Consider the following 22998-nt stretch of genomic DNA (forward strand, 5'->3'; position numbering starts at 1 on the left):
ATCCTTTATTGTATAAGATTGTTTTGGCTATCCTGGGTTTTTTGTTTTTTCATATAAAATTGATTATTGTCTTCTCCAGATCTCTGAAGAATTTTGATGGGGATTGCATCTCTAGATTGCTTTTGGTAGAATTGTCATTTTTACTATGTTAATCCTCCCAATCCAAGAGCAAGGGAGATCCTTCCATTTTCTGGTGGCCTCTTCAATTTCTTTCATCAAAGACTTAAAGTTCTTGTCATATAGATCTTTCACTTCCTTGGTCAGAGTTACACCAAGATAGTTTATGCTATTTGTGGCTATCATGAAAGGTGATGCTTTTCTGAGTTCCCTCTCTGCTTCCTTATATTTATACTTATATTCCTTATACTTATATTTTAAGTATATATATATACTTATATTCCTTATACTTATATTTTAAGTATAGTGAAAGTTGCTGTTACCGTAATTTCCAAACCATGAAATATTTCAAGGAGTTATTTTAATTAAAAATTTTATTTAATATAAATTCTTGTCTCTTATAATACATTCCAACCACAGTTCCCCTCATTTTCTGCGTTCATGTCCCATCTCTTCCAGACCCACTCACCCTCTATTTCTCTTTCAGCAAAAAAGACAGGCCTTCAAAAGTCTTCAAAAGTTCAAACAGGACAAAAGAATATACAATAAGACAAAGAACATCCCTCATATCAAGATTGGTAAAGTTAGCTCAAAATGAGGAAAAGAATCTCAAGAGCATGCAAAAGAGACAGAGATACACTATGCTGGAGCGAGGCAGAAATACTTCCCATTGAGTCCAGAAAAGAGTGCTGGGTTTCCTATGGCTACAGTAATATTAGGTAGCAAGACTCCTAATTTGTGGGATAGAGACTGAGCTTACAAGGGCATCATGCAATGTTAAGCACTGAGCCATCCCTCCAGTTAAGTAGAATGTAGTTTACAGTATTATAATGTCCTTTTAGTTTTAGCTGAGGTTTCACAATTTAACTTCATCTGTAACACGTTCTTATAACACTTCTGTTATAAAATCAATCAAGTAAGGAAAAAGCTCACAAAATGGTAGAAAATGTGGCCCAATTATACGTATAAAAGAGAAATATTATCTAGATTATATAAAGTACTCACCCCTGTAAACAATAAAGAAAAATAAAGGAACAACAACAACAAAGAAACAAACAAAATCAAAAAGAGAAAGACTTACCCAAGGGTAAGTCTTACGAGAGGGTCCTCAAAGAAAGAAATGTGGGTAAAAAAATCAAAAAAAGCTTTATCAGCTTTAGCAATTAGGGGAAGACAAAATGAAACATATACCTATTGCTAAAATAGAGTCAGAAATGACAAATAAAAGAGATGATTATTGTTCTTTCCTAAATGAAAATACAACATAATATAAAATAATGAAAAATAGAATAATTAAGGAAGTTATTTCTGACTGGAATGTTATAGTTAATTATTATTTTTATATTCTTAGGTGTCTTCCAGAATACCTATTTTTCTAAAATTGAATAAATAAAAAAAATTACCATTTAAGCCATAATTATAAAGCTATTTAATAAGCATTTCACTATTAGATCATTAATATATATATATATATATATATATATATATATATATATATATGTAGGTAGGTAGCAGGAGAAATTGTGACCTTGATTTTATTTAATTTTCCTCTAAATTCATTACAATATTATATTATATGTAATTAAATATAATTTCTTCTAAGGTAAGTCATTCAAGTGATATTACTGCTCATAAAACTAGTTTTAAGCCATATTTTTTTATTAAATGTATATAATGTTTTGCTTGTCTTTCATATGTGTACCACATGGATGCCAGATGCACATGAATAGAAGAGGGTATCATATTTCCAAAATTAAAATTACAGATGGTTATGAAATGTCATGTTTGTGCCTGGCAGTGGTGGCACATGCCTTTAATCCCAGCACTCGGGAGGCAGAGGCAGGTGGATCTCTGTGAGTTCGAAGCCAGCCTGGTCTAGAAGAGCTAGTTCCAGGACAGGAAACAAAAAGCTATGGAGAAACCCTGTCTCAAAAATCAAAAAAAAAAAAAAAAAAAAGAAAGAAATGTCATGTTTGTGTTAAATTCCTAACCCAGGAAAAGAAATCCTAGTCCAGTCTCTGCAAGAATTACATCTGTTCTTAATCACCAAGTCATCATATCTCCAGACCCAAACTTTACATTATTTTAATATACTGTATATTTGAAATGGTACATGAGACTTTCTGTCTCTGTTAGACTTTTTAGTACTATAGACACTTTACCATGTGTAGTGGTTGAAAAGATCACTGATGAATTTTCCCGGGAACCTGAAGAGAGCACGGTGGAGGAATCAAAATTGTGCATGTGCTAAAAATTTATTCTGGAAGCAGGTGTTGTAAGTAGCATATAGTGTGTAGATATACTAAACATGAGGCAATTGGTTCACCATCAAGTGTAAATTAAATAGTATAGGAATGGTATATCAATAAAATATTCAAAAGTAGTTACAATCACTAAATCAGCGAAGTGTTTCAAAAATGGAGATGAACAGAAATCAAATGTGTTAGATAGGATCTCATGGGGGTAAAGATTTCATTTTCATTAGATTCTGATTCAGTTAAATAATACAGAGATTATATTTTGCTGTATAAAATAACGTATACAAGTTCTCCATATTTTACAACATAAAATTAAACTGAAATATTTATTCTGACAAATCAACTTCATGACAGCAGTAAGAAATTGTAGTGCTATCTTTAATGAGGAACTTCATATACTCACAAGGGAATAAGAGAACATGAGTAGAGCTAATCACACATTCATCCCACCACAGCCTAAAGGGAAGAGGCTGCAGGGACATAATTCCCAAGAGATACAGGATATAATAAAACGCTACCCTCTCATATTCTGCTACCAAAACCAAGTTCATCTCCGGTAAGCTCCTGAGATCTCAAGTCCAACTACATATGGTTAATATATGGTTACAAATCACCTTTTCAGAAAGATAAAAGTAATTTTTTATTTAGTCAACAGTACAGTTTACTTGGGTAAGTATGTTTAAAATTTAATAAAAACTCTTTATAATCAGAACAGGAGGATTCTGACTGAACTTATTAACATCTATTAAACCATATTTTAATCATTTTCCTTTAGCAGATTATTAAAAACGATTCTTTTTATTTCAAGCTGCTTGTAGATATATATGTGGATTCAAAACCTGTATTTCATTAATCTGCATTTTTAAATTTTATTTTATAATGATTTATTAAGATAAATTTTATTTAAATATTATATTAAAAGATAATTTGTAAATTTCAAAACTCTCAGCTACATATGATCATAGTCAAATTCTTTTATAAAGATATATCATGACTTCCTAATATTCACATACTAACTAATTCAAACACACTTGACAAAACATAAAAGTTCACATAACTGCACATACACATGAGGCCATATATCATGGTAGTCTTTATTTATTCTAATGTTCTTTCCATTTTAAAATATTAATTATATAATATCTGTAGTTGTGCATATACACATGTGACTTCATGATGTTTTCACTATTTTTTAAAATCTTTTTCCATTGAATGAGTAGATTTATTCTTTGGTTTCAAAAGTTCCCAAAAAAATAGTCAAAGAACATAGTGGCTAAATGAGCACATGTATATAGAAGCAGAAGTAACCAGGAGTTATTTGTTACTTACCATTTATTAACAGATACATTGCTCACAGACACTAGAAGATTTTAATGGTTTATTTTTATTAGGAATATGGTTATTTTAAAATTCACATTTTTTATAAAATCTTGATTTCTAGGAATAATTTCATGTATATTTGAATGTTAAGTGTTATGAATTTGTAACATAATATATTTGCATTTATTCTATATAACAAAATAAATTTATTATGTTAAAGATCTTCCTATCAAGGAAGGCTATTTCAGAAAAACAGACATATACAGTTTGGTATATATCAAAATACCTTCTCAATTACAGATTATAACAATTGGCATGTCAGGTAGATTATTAAAATTAAGTAATGGAAGCTTATTTGAAGATTGAAGTATAATTATATATATTTTGAGAACAAAATAATTTAGAGATATAACACTGTTCTGCATAATAAACGTACTGTGAACATATTTTTTTTTTAAATTTTTAAGGTTTATCCAAGAAAATGGACAAGAAAAACTGCTCCTCTATTGATGAATTCATTTTCTTGGGAATTACCAATAACTCTGACATGAAAATAGCACTTTTCACTACATTCCTACTTGTCTATCTCATTAATCTTCTGGCAAATCTGGGGATGATCATTCTAATTAGAGTGGACTCTCAGCTCCACACACCCATGTACTTTTTCCTCAGCCACCTTTCTTTCTGTGACCTTACCTATTCCACAGCAATTGGACCCAAGATGCTGGTGGATCTCTTTGCTGAGGAGAAATCAATTCCCGTTGTTGGTTGTGCTCTGCAGTTCTTGACATTCTGTGTCTTTGCAGATTCTGAGTGTCTATTGTTAGCAGTGATGGCCTTTGATAGGTACCAGGCCATCAGCAACCCCTTGCTCTACACAGTGAACATGTCCAGCAGACTGTGCTCCCTGCTTGTGGCTGGGGTTTACCTGGTAGGAACAGCAGATGCGTTGATACATACAACGTTGACGTTCCGCTTGTGTTTCTGTGGATCCAATGAGATCAACCATTTCTTCTGTGATGTCCCCCCTCTTCTATTAATATCTTGCTCAAATACAGAGGCCAATGAGTTAGCAATATTCACCATTTTTGGGTTCATCGAGCTGAGCACCATCTCAGGAGTTCTTGTCTCTTATTGCTACATCATCTCATCAGTCTTTAGGATCCATTCTGCTGAGGGGAGGTTCAAGGCTTTCTCTACCTGTGCCTCCCACTTGACTGCAGTTGCAATTTTCCAGGGAACCATGCTTTTTATGTATTTTCGGCCAAGTTCTTCCTACTCCTTAGATCAAGATAAAATGACATCGCTGTTTTACACTCTGGTGATTCCCATGCTGAACCCTCTGATTTACAGCCTAAGGAACAAAGATGTAAAAACGGCTCTGGAGAAATTAAAGAAAAAAAGGTGATTGATAATTTCTAACATAAACTGAACATTTTTAATTTTAATTCTATCTACACAGCACATATATTCTATCGTTACATATTTTCTAAAATATATTCTAAGTTTCACATCTAGTTTTAAGAAAGCTCTGTTAATATCTATGCTCAATTTTTCTCAAACACTATATGATGTTCTCTGTCTGTGGAAATTTTCCTAACAATTTAAATTTTTCTCAAGTTGTATGTGACCTTCCTTTTCCCTCAATGTAAATTTAAATTTGGTGTGGTGGGTATTTACTCATTGCTTTAAACAGATTTAAATATTTTTAAAGGAAGATTAAATAGACTAACCAGTGGTGAGCATTATATATAGATGAAATAAGACAACTACTCTATATTCATAACATACATAGACTTTATTACCATTCTAGAGACAGTGGGGCTGGGGAAAATGGAGTCAATAAATGAGGAGGACTAAAATCTCATACAATAGCCAACTTTATTCAGGTCCTCAGGCAGTTTATACTCTGAATATTAATAAAAACAACAGGAGTAAAGTTTTTATGAGTTCAAGCTGGGTACATACAACAAGGCCAAGCTATATATGACAAAACGTGTTTTTACCTAGAGGCATATAAAGGGCAGTTTAAACAACTAAATAACTAGCAGTAAGCTAGTTATTGAATAATCTGAACTAAACTCACTTCTATCTGTCATGACTTTGGAAGACCACAAAAACATATTCCAATAGCAATTCTGTGTTTTGAAGAAACTGAGGTCACAAGACTCTTATCTTATTTTCTTGGAGTATTCTCACAAGCCCTTAGACTTCCTTACATATGAATCCATTCCTGAAGCATATTCTAGTAAAACTTCAGGGCAATCTTGAGTTTAAATCCCATTGACTCAATTTCGGAGAAGATTGTCTAATCCATTTTCAGGATAACATCTTCTTGGAAGGTAGTTACTCTGTTTCTATATACAAATGATGCCAATAGGGTGGAAATGGCTATACAGTGATTTTTCCAATTAGAGGGGTCAAGATGTAGGGAAACCTACATTAGGAAGATCAACCATGTTGTCTAAAACAAGTACCAGATTTTGGCAATGTATAACTGATTGGTGGAATTGTAAATTCTCCCATCATTTCCTCCATTGGCTTCTAATTTGTTATTATTACTCTGTCAGCCCTAGTTAAATAATTCTCTTCAATTGCTTCTTTTAATTAATTTGTATCTATTTCTGAAATTTCTGTACACAATGAAAACACATAACCATGTATTTGTGCCTGGTCCACAAGAGAAAGTTCCAGGACAGGCTCCAAAGCTACAGAGAATCCCTGTCTCGAAAAAAAAAAAAAAAGAAAGAAAAAGCATGTATTTGTTTATATAATGAATTATCTGAGTTATAAAAATCCTAGAATCATAGGTGAGAAACGCAATTAGACAGCAAACAAATAACAAAACAGAACACCATGTGATATGAAATATGGTAATACTTGCTAACCACTGTTGGGACAATGCTATGTGCAAATTCAATGCACATAACAGACAGTTTAAGGTTTGAATAAAGTATATAAAATGGTTGTATATACAAAACTGAAATTTCTATAAATAATTAAGTTCATGATATAGAAACAAATGACCTGTGGCTATGTCCTTGCCACACATTTTTAAATATATTATTGATCCATTTTTCTCATAGTTGAACTTTGGAAAATCATTTTGAAAATAATTTGGATATGGGCCTATATTTGAAAGTCAGTAAAGCCCATTAATTGGCAGTCACAATGATATGTACTAATTTTCCTGAGCACATTCATCTTTACTGTTTTAGTATTAATTGATCCTGCATGAAAATATTTCAAAATTGAAAACCAGGTGCTCCTCTGCTTTATGATACTGTCTGGCAAAAATATAAGTTCTCAGAAGAAATTCCTGATAAGGAGTCTTCATTTAGATAAATACCTGTGTGTACCATAATTTCTCCATCAAATCACATTTTTTTGGAATGGTGATCAGTGGCCAGAGCTGTGATGTTTCTAAATAAAGGTATAAATAATACCAAAACATTGTGTATGACTCTCTTGTTAATTTCTTTGGGTATTTTGTTTGATTTGTTAGTGTTTTTGGCTTGCTTCTTCTTTTTTTGTTTAAAAGAGAGAGAAAAGACAAGGAGTTGGGTAGCTGAGTGGGGAGTATTTGGGAGTATGGGGAGAGGAGAAATTCATATTGTATTTTGTGAGATAGTTTTCATAAAAGGAATGATAAAAATAATGCTCATATGTAACAACGATTTTGTGACATGATAAATTCATAAAGACAGAGTGCTCAAAGATTGGATTATGAACCTAGCCACGTAGAAGTCAAAAGCTCTCTCTCTCCTTCTGGCACTAAAAAGAAGTGAAAGGAAGACTATCTATGGTAAAAGAAAAAAAAATAAGTGATATCAGCACTCTCCACATTTTATCTTGATTTGGGACTGCTTTTCCCGGAGTTGTGAGATTTACCAATATGTGATATTTTGCTACCATAACTCAAAAATATAAGAAAAACAACATGGCTGAAAACATTGTTTCAATTATATCAAAGATTATGCAAAATGTAGTAGAATTTATTTGGTGATAAATTAAAAGAGGAAAACATGTCAATGGTTACCTTTATTCTTCTTAATGGATATTTGAATTTTATTATATTTGAACAGCCAGTTCAGATACATATTAATTCTATTGTATTATGTACAACATGTAAACAAAAGAAAAAGAAAATTAAAGTCATCAATATCTCAAAACACAATGAGCCGATTATTGTTATTATAATGTGCCTCTAAGGCGAAGTTGGAATTCTGACCCTTGGATTCATTTAAAAGAATTTATGACTTCAAATGAGGTTCTCACAGATTAGTTTTTGGTCTGAAGCTTGCACAGGACTGTGGAACACAATTTCAGAGACTTTGTTGCCTTGAATGGGACTGTCGATTGAAGTGTTTATAGCTTATTTCCCTACTCATCTTTTCTACACAACACCTTCCCTTTTAAATGCCAACTGATGGCTGTTGGTAAATACTACTGAGTTAGACGCATCAATCTCTACAGTCTACTTGTTGTATGATACAATAAGATCAGAAACTAAGCAGAGTGTATGTAACACTAATCGAAGATGGGAAACATTCTAAAAACAAGTGGTGGGAAAGATGATGTATAATAATTTTACATGTACTAGACATTAGGTCATTCTAAAAAAGCCCTTGAGTAAGGCAAAAAAGTTGACATCTTTTCACTTTGCTATTATTTCTAATATGCTAGGCAGTATCTCAGCAATGTTTCCATTAAATTCATCATAGTTTTTTTCTGCATTGCCACCCAATTAAAACCATTGAAATATACAAAGCAGCTTAAGAATCCACTAAAGAAACAATTCATTAATCAGTATTTCTTTCATATTTTAATCTCACACAGTTGTATTTTAAAGGAATCATTCAGCAGTTCAATGGTTAATGAGTCTGTATTTTCAATTTTACTACAGCTGATAATGCAGCTTGCTTTTATTTCTACTATGCTGGCCACTATCTCAGCAATATTTTAATTTAATTCAGCATATTTTTGCATTGCCACCAAAAGTCAATAAAATATAAAAAGCAGTTTAAGAATATGAAAAAAATAAACAATTTATTAATCCGTATTACGTTCTTATTTTAGTCTCACATGGCTGTATTTTAAAAGAATCATCCAACAATTCCCTGGTTAATGAGTCTTTATTTTCAGTTTTGCTGCACCTGAAAACCATTTCTTCATGCATGTATGTGGATGAACCCAGTCATTACTTTAGTATGTAATTGGTGATTTTACTTGTTTCCACAAGTCATATCAAATATACAATGCAGTTGCTTAAATAACGAGTGGGACAGACAGTCCTTGAGCAAGGATATCCACACTCTCATATTGAAAATTATCTAAGAGAACTGGAGTGATAGTTAACAATGGCTTTGCAAGATAATTATTTATGACCTACCAAAGGGAGCATTTAACCCATACAATGAAGTGGGCATAGATGGATAGAGAAGCTACCAAGAAAGCTGATATCAGCTACAGCTCATGGTTATCTTTATGAAAGCCCTTTCCTTCCTCTTAACCTACTTTGCACATCTTTAACTTTAAAAATGACATAAACTAGTAACCTATAAGAGTTTTGCAATTTCCAGATGCTCCGACAAGAATTTGTTCTTTTCTTCAGAAGTGAGCTTATCATTAGGTATGAGACCGGGTATCTAAGTCAAGGTTACTGCTGGTCTACATTTAAACATAATTTCGAGAACTTTTCTGTACAGGCTTCATTCTATGGCAATTTTAAAACTGATTAAGCAATTTGTTTGCTTGAGTAATTTATGTCTATTACTTACAATTCATGACAACATTTATGATCATAGATAAAAAGATGATTCACCATCAAAAACCCCACAAAACAGAGAATATTATATAGCATAATGTTTATGGTTTATAATCCAGATTCCAATTATGGAGTCTAACCAAACTTTGACACAGAATTCTCTTACCACTTGTTGTAACATTCTAGGATTACTGGTAGGTGTCCATGAGTTTTGCTTATTAAAATAATGTTTCAGTGAGAGACTTGAGAAAATGAAGAATAAAAATATAAGCAATTGTATAGATGCCTTCCCATTGAATTTAATAAAATGTAATGCAAAGACAGGCTATCTGGGATAGTCTAGCATTCTCAGACGTGGGAGACTTGAAACGAGGGGTTTTCAAGGGCTAGTCTGGAAAACACGGTGAATAACTAAAACTGCATGTGAATGAAGAAAAGTGGTGATAATTCTAAAAAAATATTTAAAACCATCTATTTATTTTAATTTTCTTCAAAGACTCTTTCACATCCTTGTTCCTCAGACTGTAAATCAGCGGATTCAGCATGGGAATTACAAGGGTGTAAAATAAAGAAGTCATTTTGTCTTGATCCAGGGAGTAAGAAGAGCTTGGACGAAAATAGGTGAAGAGTAGGGTTCCCTGAAAAATAGCAACTGCAGTCAAGTGTGAGGTGCAGGTAGAGAAGGCTTTGAATCTTCCCTCAGTAGAGTGGATTTTTAAGACTGATGAGATGATATAACAATAAGAAACAAGGACCCCTGAGATGGTGCTCAGTTCAAGGAAACCATAAATGGTGAATAATGCCAGCTCATTTATTTGAGTGTCTGAGCAGGAAAGAAGGTAAAGAGGAGGCAAATCACAGAAGAAATGGTTGATCTCATTGGACCCACAGAAACATAGGCGGAATGCCAAAGTTGTATGTATCAAAGCATCTGATGTTCCCACCACGTAAACAGCAGCCATGAGCATGGAACACAATCTGCTAGACATGTTTACTGTGTAGAGCAAAGGGTTGCTAATGGCCTGATACCTATCAAAGGCCATCACTGCCAGCAGCACACACTCAGAGTCTGCAAAGGTGCAGGAAATGAAGAACTGAGTAGCACAGCCCCAGAAGGGAATTGACTTACTTTTGCCAAAGATATCTACTAGCATCTTGGGGCCAATTGCAGTGGAATAGCAGAGATCACAGAAAGAAAGGTGGCTCAGGAAAAAGTACATCGGTGTGTGGAGCTGTGGATCCATTCTGATCAAAATGATCATACCAAGATTCCCCAAAAGGTTGATGAGATAGATGAGTAGAAATATGGCAAACAGTGTCCCTTTGATCTCAGCATTATTAGTAACTCCCACGAAAATGAATTCATTCAGTGAGCAGTTTCCTATGCCCATTTTTCTTCCTGTCTATATGTTTGAGGAAAGAAATAGAAAATACAAATACATTTTAACCTCTGGGTATCAACAAATAGAACACAATTCAGTTATTTCTCATCCATTTTATAGTATAGAAATGTTAGAATCCTGATTCTTTCTTAACCTATTTCTTAATGACAAACGTTGGCATTATCTGAGATAGACAGGTGAGAAACTGAGATGAGTTATGCACCACATTAATAATGAAATGAAATAAACACAGATGTTAGAGACACAGATTTTACATGAAGGGACTATTATTTCTGTTCTTTATTGTATTAAAACACAAATTATTTTAGTTATTTGTTTTCTGAACAATCAAATGAGCTTAAAACATGTTATTGGTTTATAGAATTGATAATAATTTTAAAAATGAATAAATAGGCTTAGTTATAGAAATGCAAATCCAAAAAAATTTTAGTAACAACTAAGACAGCTATCTTTTGTTTTGTTTTTTAATGTTTTTAGTTGAACTAAAGTTACATGAGTTCCCCTTCCCTTTCTCAAGCTAGCACCATGCAAGTTACCCTCCCTCTCTACCGCATTCCATGCCCAACTCTCTATTTGAGAGCAGCATTTTACTATATTCTGTGTGTGTACAAGTCCATGTGCAAATATACATAAATATAGAATCTATTGACTTTTTTGTTGATTGTATTTATATACTTGAAAGACTAGTCATTTTTCTTGGTCTATTCTATTTTATGTTGTCATTTACTGAGACATGAGATAACATTTATTTGATCATTGCTATTAGAATATGTTATGTTTGCAATAGTAGTCCTTATCCATCGTTAGTAATGGCCTGGTACCAAAGTATAATTCTTTTGACAAGTTAGATGGCCAAAACAAGCAGCATCCAAAAAAAATTATCACATAGATCTGGGTTTAGCTATTTACATTTTTAACAATTAAAAAAATGCAATCAGAATGGAGTGCAATAAATGTTCTAAAATACATCTGCTTTCTAATATGCATATGTGCATTTTCATGTATGTTTTTCTTATATGTATATGCATATTTCTTTTTTTAGTGAGCAATAGAATTCCAAAGACAGATACTTTTGCATTATTCAGATTGTGTAAATAATATGAAGAGTATTTTATTATATATAAACATTGCAAGCATTGTTTGTATTTAAGTCACTTAAATCCACATCCCATAAAAATAGAAGAAGTTCTGTCTTACGTTGAAAGGTTAGAATAAAATTGTGAAAAATCTATGTTGGTATACTAAAACATTTTAGGAGAAACTTGATTCTGTTTAAAAAATAATATTCACTAATTGGCTTTAATAATCTTCTAAATTGAGCAGGAAATAAAACCATCCCTGAAAAAAATGTTTCTAACTAAGAAAAATTAAAACTGCTTCATTTTTACCCTGATTCTGAGCATGCATACATGTAGAAACCCACCTGAGAAGAGCAGCTCTTAGTTGCCTGAACTCTGCACTATTTTATTATGCCAGCTGTCATGTGGGACTGAAGGCTGTGAAATCATTTCCCTCTGGCTTTGTTGTAACCAATTAATATCTTCTCCTATACTTTTCTCTGAAAATACATCACCATTTTTAGCAAACATGTAGCTTCAAGTGTTCACAACTTTATTTATTTCAGTAAGGATACTACTATGTATACAGGTATATGTACAAATGTATATGTGTATATATATTCATATATATGTGCATATGCAATCACAGACACATGTACATATATGTACACACTTGTGTTTATGTAGATAAGAGATATATAATTAGATGATAGATAGATAGATGATAGATAGATAGATAGATAGATAGATAGATAGATAGATAGATAGATGGATGATAAATAGATGATAGATAGATGATAGATAGATGATAGATAGATAGATAGATAGATAGATAGATAGATAGAACTTAGTATGTATACATGATAAAGTTGTTAATTCTCTACAATATCAGGATCCATTCCTGTTTACTTTTGAAAGTACTCCTCTTTGGTTAGTAATAAAGTTAATGATCTTTGTGGATAAATTATTTTTGAATAGGTATTTTTAATTGTAGTGAATGTCACTGTCACCCAAATTTCATAACCACAAAATATTTTACTTTAAAAAATATTTATTGAAAATAGATTCTTCTCTCATGCAATGCAGCCTGAACATTGTTTTCCAGCCCCTCCATTTCTCTCCCAGACTCCCTCTTCAATTATTTGTCAAAAAAATAACAGACCTTTCAAAGACAATATCAAAGCGGGTCAAGATAATACACAATAAGACAAGGTAAATGCCTTCATATTGATACTGGACATGGCAACCAAATAAGAGGAAAAGAGTCTCAAGAGCAGGAAAAAGAGCCAGAGATGCATTAAGTTGGAGGGAGACAGAAATAGTACCCTTGGAGTCCAAAAGAAGGTACTGAATTTCCTATGGTTACACCTAATTTGTTCCCAGGAACTGAACTTGCAAGGGTATCATGTACTCTTAAACACCAAGCCATCTCTCCAGTCAAGTAGGATATATTTTAGGGTGGTATAATTCTCTTCTTTTAATTCTATGTGAAGTTTCACTATTTAACTTCATTTGTAACACATTTTCATTATTTAACTTCATTTGTAACACACCAGTTACAGTTTCCCACAGTCATTTTGTATACTTAATATTATAAAAATGACAACTCTATCAAAACTAGTTTACAGATCAAACACATTTTCAATCAAAATTCTCATTTCAATCTTCAGAGAAAGAAAAAAATATCTTGGAATAGAAAGAGAATCACAAAAGACTCAAGATAATTCAGAAATCTTGACTGAAAAGAAAAAATGCTGAGACTATTGCCAGTACATATTTCAATATATTTTACAGAGTTAGAATAATAAACAGAATATCATAATACTGTAACAAAATTATACCCGTTAGAATCAAACAGAATACCTAAGCGTGAGTCCTCCTAAGTACTATCATCTGATATTTCACAAAGAAGTCAAAAACATAAATTAGAGAAATCATAGTATGTTTAGCAAATGGAACAGAAAACCGGGTGTCCACGTGAAGAAGGAATGAATCAGTCCTGTCTGTATGGTTGTACAAAAATTAATTCAAAATGTTCAAAGACCTAAATGCAAAACCAGAAATTCTGCATTTGTTATAATAAATAGACAGTGCCCTGCAAGATATACAATAGGAAGGACATTTTATAATGTAGCCTCTGTTTTTGAATTGAGCCCAAATTTACAAACCTGAAATATAAAACTATAATTATAAAGTCCAAAAATTCTGTTAAGAAAGCAGTCACCCAAGTGAAGAAGAAGCTCACAGAATGGGAGAAATATTAAACCAATAATATACATGGCCAAGATATCTACATGGATAAAAAAGGAACCCCAAAGCAAAGTCATGGAGACAAGTGAGCCAGTTACAAATGGGGTCCTGAACTGAGCATTTTCATCCAGAGATATAAATGTAACTAAGAAATAATTCAAAAAGAGATTCATTAGCTTTAGCAATTAGTAAAATGAAAATTAAAACATATTCATTGCTCAACTATAGACAGACAAAATAGCTCATAGGGATTTTCTTTCTTCTTATTTGAATCAGAAAAGAACGCAATATGTTTGTTTAAGAAAATAGCATTTCTGACTGAAATGTGAGTAAATCATTGTTTTAAAATTTGCTACATTCGATATTTTACTAAACTCAAATAAACTAGAAATAGATAAGATCTGATTTAACCGCAATAAAACTATTTAAAGAGCATTGTGTTAATATAATATTATCATTTATCATTTTTTCTGAAATTAGCAGGAAAAATTCACATTAATTTTAATTCAATTCCATCTAAACTAACAATGATAATATGTATAATTAAATATATTTTCTCCCATGACAAGCCATTCAAATTTATATTACTTTTTGTTTAATTCTTTTTAAGACTTTATGTATTTTTATTTAATGTGGATCAGTCTTTTGTGTGTCTTTGAGTATGTGTACCATATCTATTCTAAGCACACATAGGGACCAGAAGAGGGCATCTGAATGCCGGGAGTACAGTTACAGATGGCCGTAAGCTCACCAGTTTGTGTTAAAATTCTAACCAGTCCTCTGCTAGAGTTACAAGTGCTCTCAGTCACTCTCAACTTTACACTGCTTTTAACATACTATGTATTTGAAATGATGCATGCGACATTCTGTCTCTCGTGGTCCTTTTAGTAACATAGACACTTCACCATTTGAAATGATGAAAAGATCATTTATGAAGTTTTTCAAAAACTGAAGGTAGAGAATACAGTGGGGACACAGTTTGACATATGCTAAAATTTATTCTAGGAACAGGCACTGTAGACAGCATACATTGTGTGTATCCATCAAGTGCCAATTAAATAGTGTATGAACTGTATACCAATTAAATATTCAAATGGTAATTACAAAGACAAAATCAATGAAGCATTTCAAAACTGGAAGATGAACTGAACATAATTGTGTTAGAAACATTTCATCAAGGTAGAAATTTCATTTTCATTAGATTCTGGTTCAGTTAAATAAAATGTAGATTATATTTTGCTGTTCATATATATATATAATTTCTATATATTTTAAAATATAAAATTAATCTGAAATATTCATTTTGACAAATCAAGTTGATGGCAATAGTAAGGAATTGTAGTGTCATTTTTAATGAGAAACTTACTGTATCCACAAGGGGATATAAGTCCATGAATAAAATTAATCATGTTTTCATAGCAACAAAGTCTAAGGGGAAAAGATGCAGGAATATAAATCCCAGGTGATATATAATACAATAAAATGTTGTCATTCATGCTCTCCCACCAAAAATCATCCCACCTCAGATAAGCTCCTGAGATTCAAAATCCAACAATACAAAATTAAAAAATTACATTTTAAGAAGGTGTCTAAATAATTTTTAAATTAATTAAACTTCATAGCCTACTTGGGCAATATGTTTAAAATCTAATAAAAATGATATTTTACATTCAGAGCAGGAAGATTCTGACTGTACTTAATAGTACCTATTGAACCATATTTTAATTATTTTCCTTAACAGAGTATGTACCTACAACTGTGTGTAGATGCATATGTGAAATCAAAGGCTCTGCTACTTGTCTGTATTTTTCTCTACCATTTTATAAAATTTTATTGAAATAAACATTCATACATGTCTCTTTTATGGTCCTCATTGTTGTCTAGGTTATCTGGGATTGTGAATTGTGGGCTGGTTTTCTTTGCTTTATGTCTAAAAGCCACGTATGAGTGAATATATTTGTTGTTTGTCTTCCTGAGTCTGAGTTACTTCACTCAATATGATGTTTTCTAGATCCATCAATTTGTCTGCAAATCTCAAGATGTTATTTTTTTCAGCTATGTAGTACTCCATTTTGTAAATATACCACATTTTCCTTATCCATTTTTCAGTTGAGGGGCATTTAGGTTATTTCCAGGTTCTGGCTATGACAAATAATGCTGCTATGAATATAGTTGAGCACATGTCCTTGTGGCACAATTGAGCATCCTTTGGGTCTATACCCAAAAGTGGTATTGCTGGGTCTTGAGAAAGGTTGTTTCCTAATTTTCTGAGAAATCATCATATTGATATCCAAAGGGTTGTACCAGTTTGCACTCCAACCAGCAATGCAGAGAGTTTCCTTTACCCACAACCTCTCCAGCATAAGCTGTCACCAGTTTTTTTTTTTTTTTTTGATCTTGGCTAGTCTTATCGATGTGAGATGGAATCTCAGAGTTGTTATAATTTGTATTTCTCTAATAGCTAAGATTGTTGCGTATTTCTTTAAGTACTTTTCCTTTCAGCCATTTTAGATCCCTCTCTTCAGAGTTCTCTGTCCAGATTACTTGTATCATTTTGTAGCCTTTTCCTTTAAAAGATTAGAAGATTTATTCTTTGCTTCTAATTATTCTCCTAAAATATACAATAAACTTTATGGTCAAAACATCACAGTTTTGGAAACAAAAGTAATCAGAATTGTTTATTTCTTACTATGTACTAATAAGCAGGAACTTTGCTGACAAACAGTAGAAGGTGGTAACTCTTTTATTTATTAGTAATATAGTTATCACTTCTAAAATTAAGTTTTTCATAGCATCTTGATATTTTAGAGATAATTTTATGAATAGCTGAGTATTAAATCCAGTGAATTTAAAACTGCAATATCTTACCACTTAGTTTCACTAAAAAACCCTGTCTTGGAAAAAAAAAGATAAGTATCAAGAACAGCATAGCCACTAAGCAGACAAATAGTTCATGCACTAATGTATCCCCACAGGCTAGCTTGAGAATGAGAGGTAAGCCACAGAAGAAGTGGTTGATTTTATTAGAATTGCAGAAATATAGAGAGAGTAACTGAAAGGTTTGTCCTATCTGGACTGGAATGCCACTGAGCCAGGAGTCTGCGATCATCTGAGAACTCTTTGTTGGGTTCATGACTAGATGGTAGTATAGAGAGTTGCATGCTATGGGAGAATGTTCTTGTATACTGTAAAGATTTGTCAGTCATATTTGTTTAATAAATTTCTGATTGACCAATAACCAAGCAGAAAGTAGAGGCAGGGTGACCAGTGTAGGAAAATTCTGGGAAGAGGAAAGGAGAGAGACAGTCATCACTTTCATGCGGAGGAAGCAAGATGAAAATGCCTTACTGAGAAAAGGTACCAATCCATGTTGTTAAACATTGATAAGAATTATATGTTAAGTTACAATAGTTAGTTAGTCTTGTAGTTAAGAGGCAAAAGAGTTTATAATTAATATAAGCCTCTGTGTGGTTATTTGGGATTGATGGCTATAGGACCTAATGAGACAGACATTTTTGACTTCAAAATGTGACCTTGAGAAGGGATTCTAGGCACAAAAGAACAAAGCGAACTGTAGTTTCTTTAAAATGGCAGTCTGTTTGCTGGTGGTGATCTGAGGCTTGGTTCCCTTAAAAGAGGCTTCGTGATTTAGTGTTTGCAGTAAAAACTGTTCAGCTCCTCTAAGAGGCCCTGCCTCTAAAGACGGTGTTTATGGGAAGCTGGCAGGCAGCATATGTCTTGATAGTGAAATGGAACTAGAAATTCCACAAAGTGGTGACAAAAAACATGGCTCCCTCTGGTACCAATGCCACGAACTAGACTCTCAAAAACTAAGGAATGAGGTGGAGGCAACTATCAAAACCATGATTTTAATCCTAAACATGCTAAATGTCAGGTTAAAGATTCATGTATTCATTTAAATATAGAGATACACAGTAAAGACAGATTCAGATGGCAAAAACCTCTAAATGATTTACAATGTGTTTAGAAGTACATGTAGATTTGGGAGAGAAAAGAAAATGGATAGAGAAAGTCCTTTAAAAAGGAAATAGAGTAGTTAAGTATGATGGCACATGCCTTTAATCCCAACACAAGGGAGGCAGAGGCAGGCAGATCTCTGAGTCTGAGGCCCTGGATTCTGAGTGATTTTACAGGACAGCCAAAGATATACAGAAAAACCCTGTATATAAAGAAAAAATAAAAAATGAAAATAGAAGAAATAGAGCAAAAAACATGTAAAGATGGAAAACACACAGATAATCTGGATACTGTATGTTGTTGTGTTGTCTTTGAATTGTTTACCACTGAAGAAGGAACAATGCTGCTAAAACACACTTGACTATAAATGCTGTTGAATTAATCCAACCTATATATTTTGAAAATACTGTGCCTTCAAAAATTATTTCAAAATATATATTACTTTGGAGAAGAGTATTAGCTTTTGTTTTCATAAGAAACTAGAGGCTGTAAAGTCATTCCTGGTTAATAGAAATGTTTGATCAAGGATTAAGCCCTGAAAATTCTCCAATGGTAATGGATGGCCCAGATGATCCAACATTTGAGAGCATCTCTCTTGCAGTTTCTTCTGAGTTTTGCATCTAGTAAAGCTTTAAGGCTGCTGGTTGAGATGATCAATAATATTCCTGTCAAGATTCGATCAAAATCCTAAATTTTCTTTGGGTCCCCAAAGTTTTTCAGCTCTCCTAATCAACAGGAAGTATCCTAGTAAACTATGCCCACATTCCTGAAAGGTGATTAGGACTGGAAAGGGAGAGGGAGGGGCAGTGGAGGGAGTGGAAAACAAATGGGAGGAGGGCAAGAGGTAGAAATTTAAAATAAATAAATAAATAAATAAATAAATAAATAAATAAATAAAGAAAATTGCCATCTTGAAATTCTTTCCTAAAAAGCTTATCATTAGCTTATCTTCCAATTAATATTTGCTCTTCAACATTTCCTTTTTCTTCACATTTCCCTACTTTCTAGACTCTACTTCCATTATTTAAACAATTCCATTAGATAGCAAATTTGTTTTCTATATAATGTTTGAGTCTCTGTAGTCATGAATTGGGAGAGTAAGAATTGCAATTTTCAACTTTTACAGAAACTGTTGATTATATTATTCTTTCCAGTATTTATATTGACCAGCTGCCATTTTGTTATTTCCCTAAAGAAAAAAGGGACAACATGGCAGCAAAAAGGAGGTTGTCCTCCAGTCATGATTTAAGGGATGTCTATGATTGGTACACAGTTCACAGTCAAAACATTGATGCCAAATGGAAATGAGTTATGATCTTTGAAAACTGTTCATTTCTGACAGATTTTATGATGATCAAATGTTAAAAGTATTTCTTAACCATTTTCTAAATTTTCATATTAAATATTAAAATACTAAATAAATACTATTTAAGATAAAAGGATTTTATTAAAAGTAATTGTCAATGATAACTTAATGTTATATTGTGACAATATTGCAATTGAGTACACAAAATGAATGAAAATGGCTAAAAAAACTAATATTACTACACTATGATTTCAGGGACAAAAACTAAATCAAGAGGTTATTTTTAAAAAATAAACTATGAAATATTTAAACTTCTTTTTCAACTATTTAATTAAATATAGTACTTATAGAGACAATTGCTGGAAAAGAAAGAGAAACATTAGTTTAAATTATTTTTATGGTAGAATTAGGAACATTATACATGCTGTATTTGGTTGGATAAATATTGTGTTAAATTATTTTTAAGTCGTTTAAAAATAAATTGTTTTTTAACATAAAAATTGTTGTTCCAGAAGATTGAAAAAGTACAAATGTAAAAGCTCTCATGTAATAGATTTCCACACAGAAGTCAAATCACCTTTCCAAAATACTAAAAAGGCATGCAACATTAGAGTTTTTGTCCATCTATTACTACAGGAATTTTTTTTCATTTGTTTTTGTTCTGTTTTCTTATAGGGTATGGAAACAAAGTTCCATAGGTAAAAATGAAATGGCTGGTTATTTCTTACTATGTATAGTACATCTTTCAACAAAATAAATTTTATTTGTAGTTTATTATCATTGTGAAAACAATGATTACATACTTAAATGAGAAGAGTCCTAGAAATGTTATACATACATACATAAAACAAATAAAAAAATATCTTCTAACTTTTCACACTCAATTACTGTTAATTCTTTATATTATAACTTCTCAGTATCAATTTTATATCCTTCTTACTTGGGGATAAACATCAGAGTCACAATCGTAACACCACATCTACAAAATGCAATGAACAGAAGTAGCAAGTTTGGGAATAAATATAGTTTATGGAAGCTTTCAGATAATAGACATGATTTTATTCTAGTAGAAAATTGCTAATGGAAAGGAAAATGACGAATAACACAGAACCAAGGAAGACCACCATCTTATTCAAAAAGATAGCCACACAGAGTAAGTGAATATACAAAGGGAGCGATGTCACAGAAGTGACTGATTTTCTAGAAACCGTAAAATGACAAAGAGAACATTTGCAAGTCTTGCCTGTGCAAACAAGGATTCTGCTGACATAAGAGCCCACCACTAACTAGGTCCATAGACCAGATATTAGCAAGGAGGGCTACAGAATTACATGTAACTGTAGCTAGGAAGGAGCATTCTGTGGCATTCAGAATAAGGTGTCCCAGTATCACAGCTAGTTACAGAAATTAATTTAGACATTAGTGCACACACAACATTATTTCCTAAGTAACAATTTTCTCAGTGCGGCAATCACGTCCTTGTTCCTAAGGCTGTATATCAAGGGATTAAACATGGGAGTCACAATGGTGTAGAATAGAGAGAACAGTTTGTCAGTTCCTGGAGAATGTGTGGACTTTGGTCTCAAGTAAGTAACCGTGGCTGATCCAAAAAATAAAAACACTACAAGCAAATGGGAAGAACAAGTGGAGAAGGCTTTTGCTCTTCCTGTGGCTGTTGGCAGCTTCAGAATGGTAGCAATGATTTTGCTATAAGAAGCAAGTATCAACATAAAAGGTACTGTAGCAATGAGAATAGTCACTAAGTAGACAGACAGTTCATTAACAGAAGTATCTCCACAAGCTAGTTTGAGAATGGGAGGTAAGTCACAGAAGAAGTGGTTAATTCGATTAGAATTGCAAAAACTTAGAGAGAATATCTGACAGGTTTGTGCTACTTGGAATGGCATTCCACCAAGCCAGGAGCCTGCAGCCAGCTGATTGCATTTTACTGGGTTCATGACCAAGGGATAGTGCAGAGGGTTGCAGATGGCCACATAGCGGTCATAAGACATCACAGCCAGAAGGAAACATTCAGTGGCTCCCAGAATAAGGAAGAAGCATGTTTGTGTGGCACAAGCCAGCTTGGGTATGTTTCTATTCTGAGTACCGATGTTGTACAGAATTCTAGGAAGAGTGACAGACACATAACAGATTTCCAGAGAAGAAAAGTTTGCCAGGAAAAAATACATGGGCTTCTGTAGTGCAGGATCGAGGATGGTTATCACAATTATGGAGCTATTTCCAATTAGGATAATGATGTAAGCTAAGGAGAACATTCCAAAGAGAAACCCCTGGAGGTTGGGAAGGTCAGAGAATCCCAGGAGGATGAAATGTGTGACTGTGGAGGCATTGTCCTCTGCTCTGATTTCGGCATGATCCATACTTTCAGATGATTTAGTTCAAAGCAGAAGTCACGTGACTGCATTTGTTTGTTTGTACTGCATATAAATTACAACCCAAACTTATTAATTTTCTGAAAGAAAAAAAGATACAAACATACATCTTATATGTTCTGTTAAATGTTGAGAAAGTATATTTCTTGCTAGTCAGAATATGCAATAAATATTCCCTGAATTTTCTGTTAATTTATACAGTTAGCATTTTGGTTGTTTTCTATTATTATGCATGCCACTTTTACTTTACTTCTCAATGAATCAAGTTCAAAATTTGAGTTAATATTCAGCTTAATAATGATTCAGTCTTTTAATTAACTTTTTTATCACTTCCCAAGTAATTTGTTTTATGCTTATTATATTGAGATTAATTTCATAAATTATTAAATAATAAACAGGTGTTATTCAATACAAGAGTAATATACCAAAGTATGTAAAATGTTTGAGGTATAATATATATTAACATTTTAATATAATCCTTCTTTTATGGGTTTGATGGTTTTATATATAGGTTCCTTTAGTACACCTGTACTCCAAATATAATACGGAATTTAAAATATTAAACTTTTTTCCAGTATACAGGTTGTGAAAACCAATGTTATAAATTTTATGCATATTGTAATGTTTTTTTCCTTAAATTGGAACTTAGGACAAAATAAAGAATGTTGAGGCCTTTCTATCTCAGGGTGCTGAATGGCCAGCAGCTGCCCCATCTTCTCCCACCCATCTGCACACATGGTGAGGGAAGTCTAATCTAAGAGGTGCATTTCTCTATTTTGAATAAGTGTGTATTGTAGCAGAACTGTGCCTATCACAGCTCACTTTGTGCTGCTCTAAGTCTTCCATATGTACTCAGATTTGTATGTATACAGCTAGACCACTTGGTCCATTCTTCCATTTTATGCATTTCAGGGGGCTTATGCTTGAGAATCCTGGATGATCTCCTTAATTTTTGTATGATTCGTTTACTTCCAGACAAGTTAAAACTTTTTACCTCATATTTCTTACTTCTCAAAGCTTCATTATAAAACTTTCCAATACTTAGAAAAAGAAGCTAAATAAGAAGGTGAACCCAAAGAAAAACATATAGCTATCCTCCTGGGTAGGGGAAGTAGACAAGATTGCCAGGCAAAAAATCGGGATCTTAA

General features: G+C 32.7%; 3 protein-coding genes across 3 annotated transcripts; 1 reads left to right on the plus strand and 2 right to left on the minus strand.

Annotated features, from left to right (window-relative positions):
- The first annotated feature begins 4170 nt into the window (after positions 1–4170).
- Positions 4171–5103, plus strand: LOC101988174 (olfactory receptor 5W2-like). The gene has a single exon (XM_005363275.2). It carries the CDS (start codon positions 4177–4179, stop codon positions 5101–5103), a length of 927 nt encoding a protein of 308 aa, XP_005363332.1. The 5' UTR covers positions 4171–4176.
- A 4820-nt stretch (positions 5104–9923) lies between these two features.
- On the minus strand, positions 9924–10853 carry LOC101988467 (olfactory receptor 5W2-like). The gene has a single exon (XM_005363276.1). The coding sequence runs from the start codon at positions 10851–10853 to the stop codon at positions 9924–9926; it is 930 nt and encodes a 309-aa protein (XP_005363333.1).
- Positions 10854–20893: 10040 nt separating this feature from the next.
- LOC101995980 (olfactory receptor 10AG1-like) lies at positions 20894–21838 on the minus strand. Its single transcript, XM_005363461.1, has one exon. The coding sequence runs from the start codon at positions 21836–21838 to the stop codon at positions 20894–20896; it is 945 nt and encodes a 314-aa protein (XP_005363518.1).
- Between the last annotated feature and the right edge of the window lie 1160 nt (positions 21839–22998).

Source organism: Microtus ochrogaster, linkage group LG9 (genome assembly GCF_000317375.1).
Source record: "Microtus ochrogaster isolate Prairie Vole_2 linkage group LG9, MicOch1.0, whole genome shotgun sequence".
NCBI classification, from domain to species: domain Eukaryota; kingdom Metazoa; phylum Chordata; class Mammalia; order Rodentia; family Cricetidae; genus Microtus; species Microtus ochrogaster.

Excerpts from the sequence above, each read along its gene's own strand:
- LOC101988174 (XM_005363275.2), top strand. The coding sequence starts at position 4,177 with ATGGACAAGAAAAACTGCTCCTCTATTGATGAATTCATTTTCTTGGGA.
- LOC101988467 (XM_005363276.1), bottom strand. The coding sequence starts at position 10,853 with ATGGGCATAGGAAACTGCTCACTGAATGAATTCATTTTCGTGGGAGTT.
- LOC101995980 (XM_005363461.1), bottom strand. The coding sequence starts at position 21,838 with ATGGATCATGCCGAAATCAGAGCAGAGGACAATGCCTCCACAGTCACA.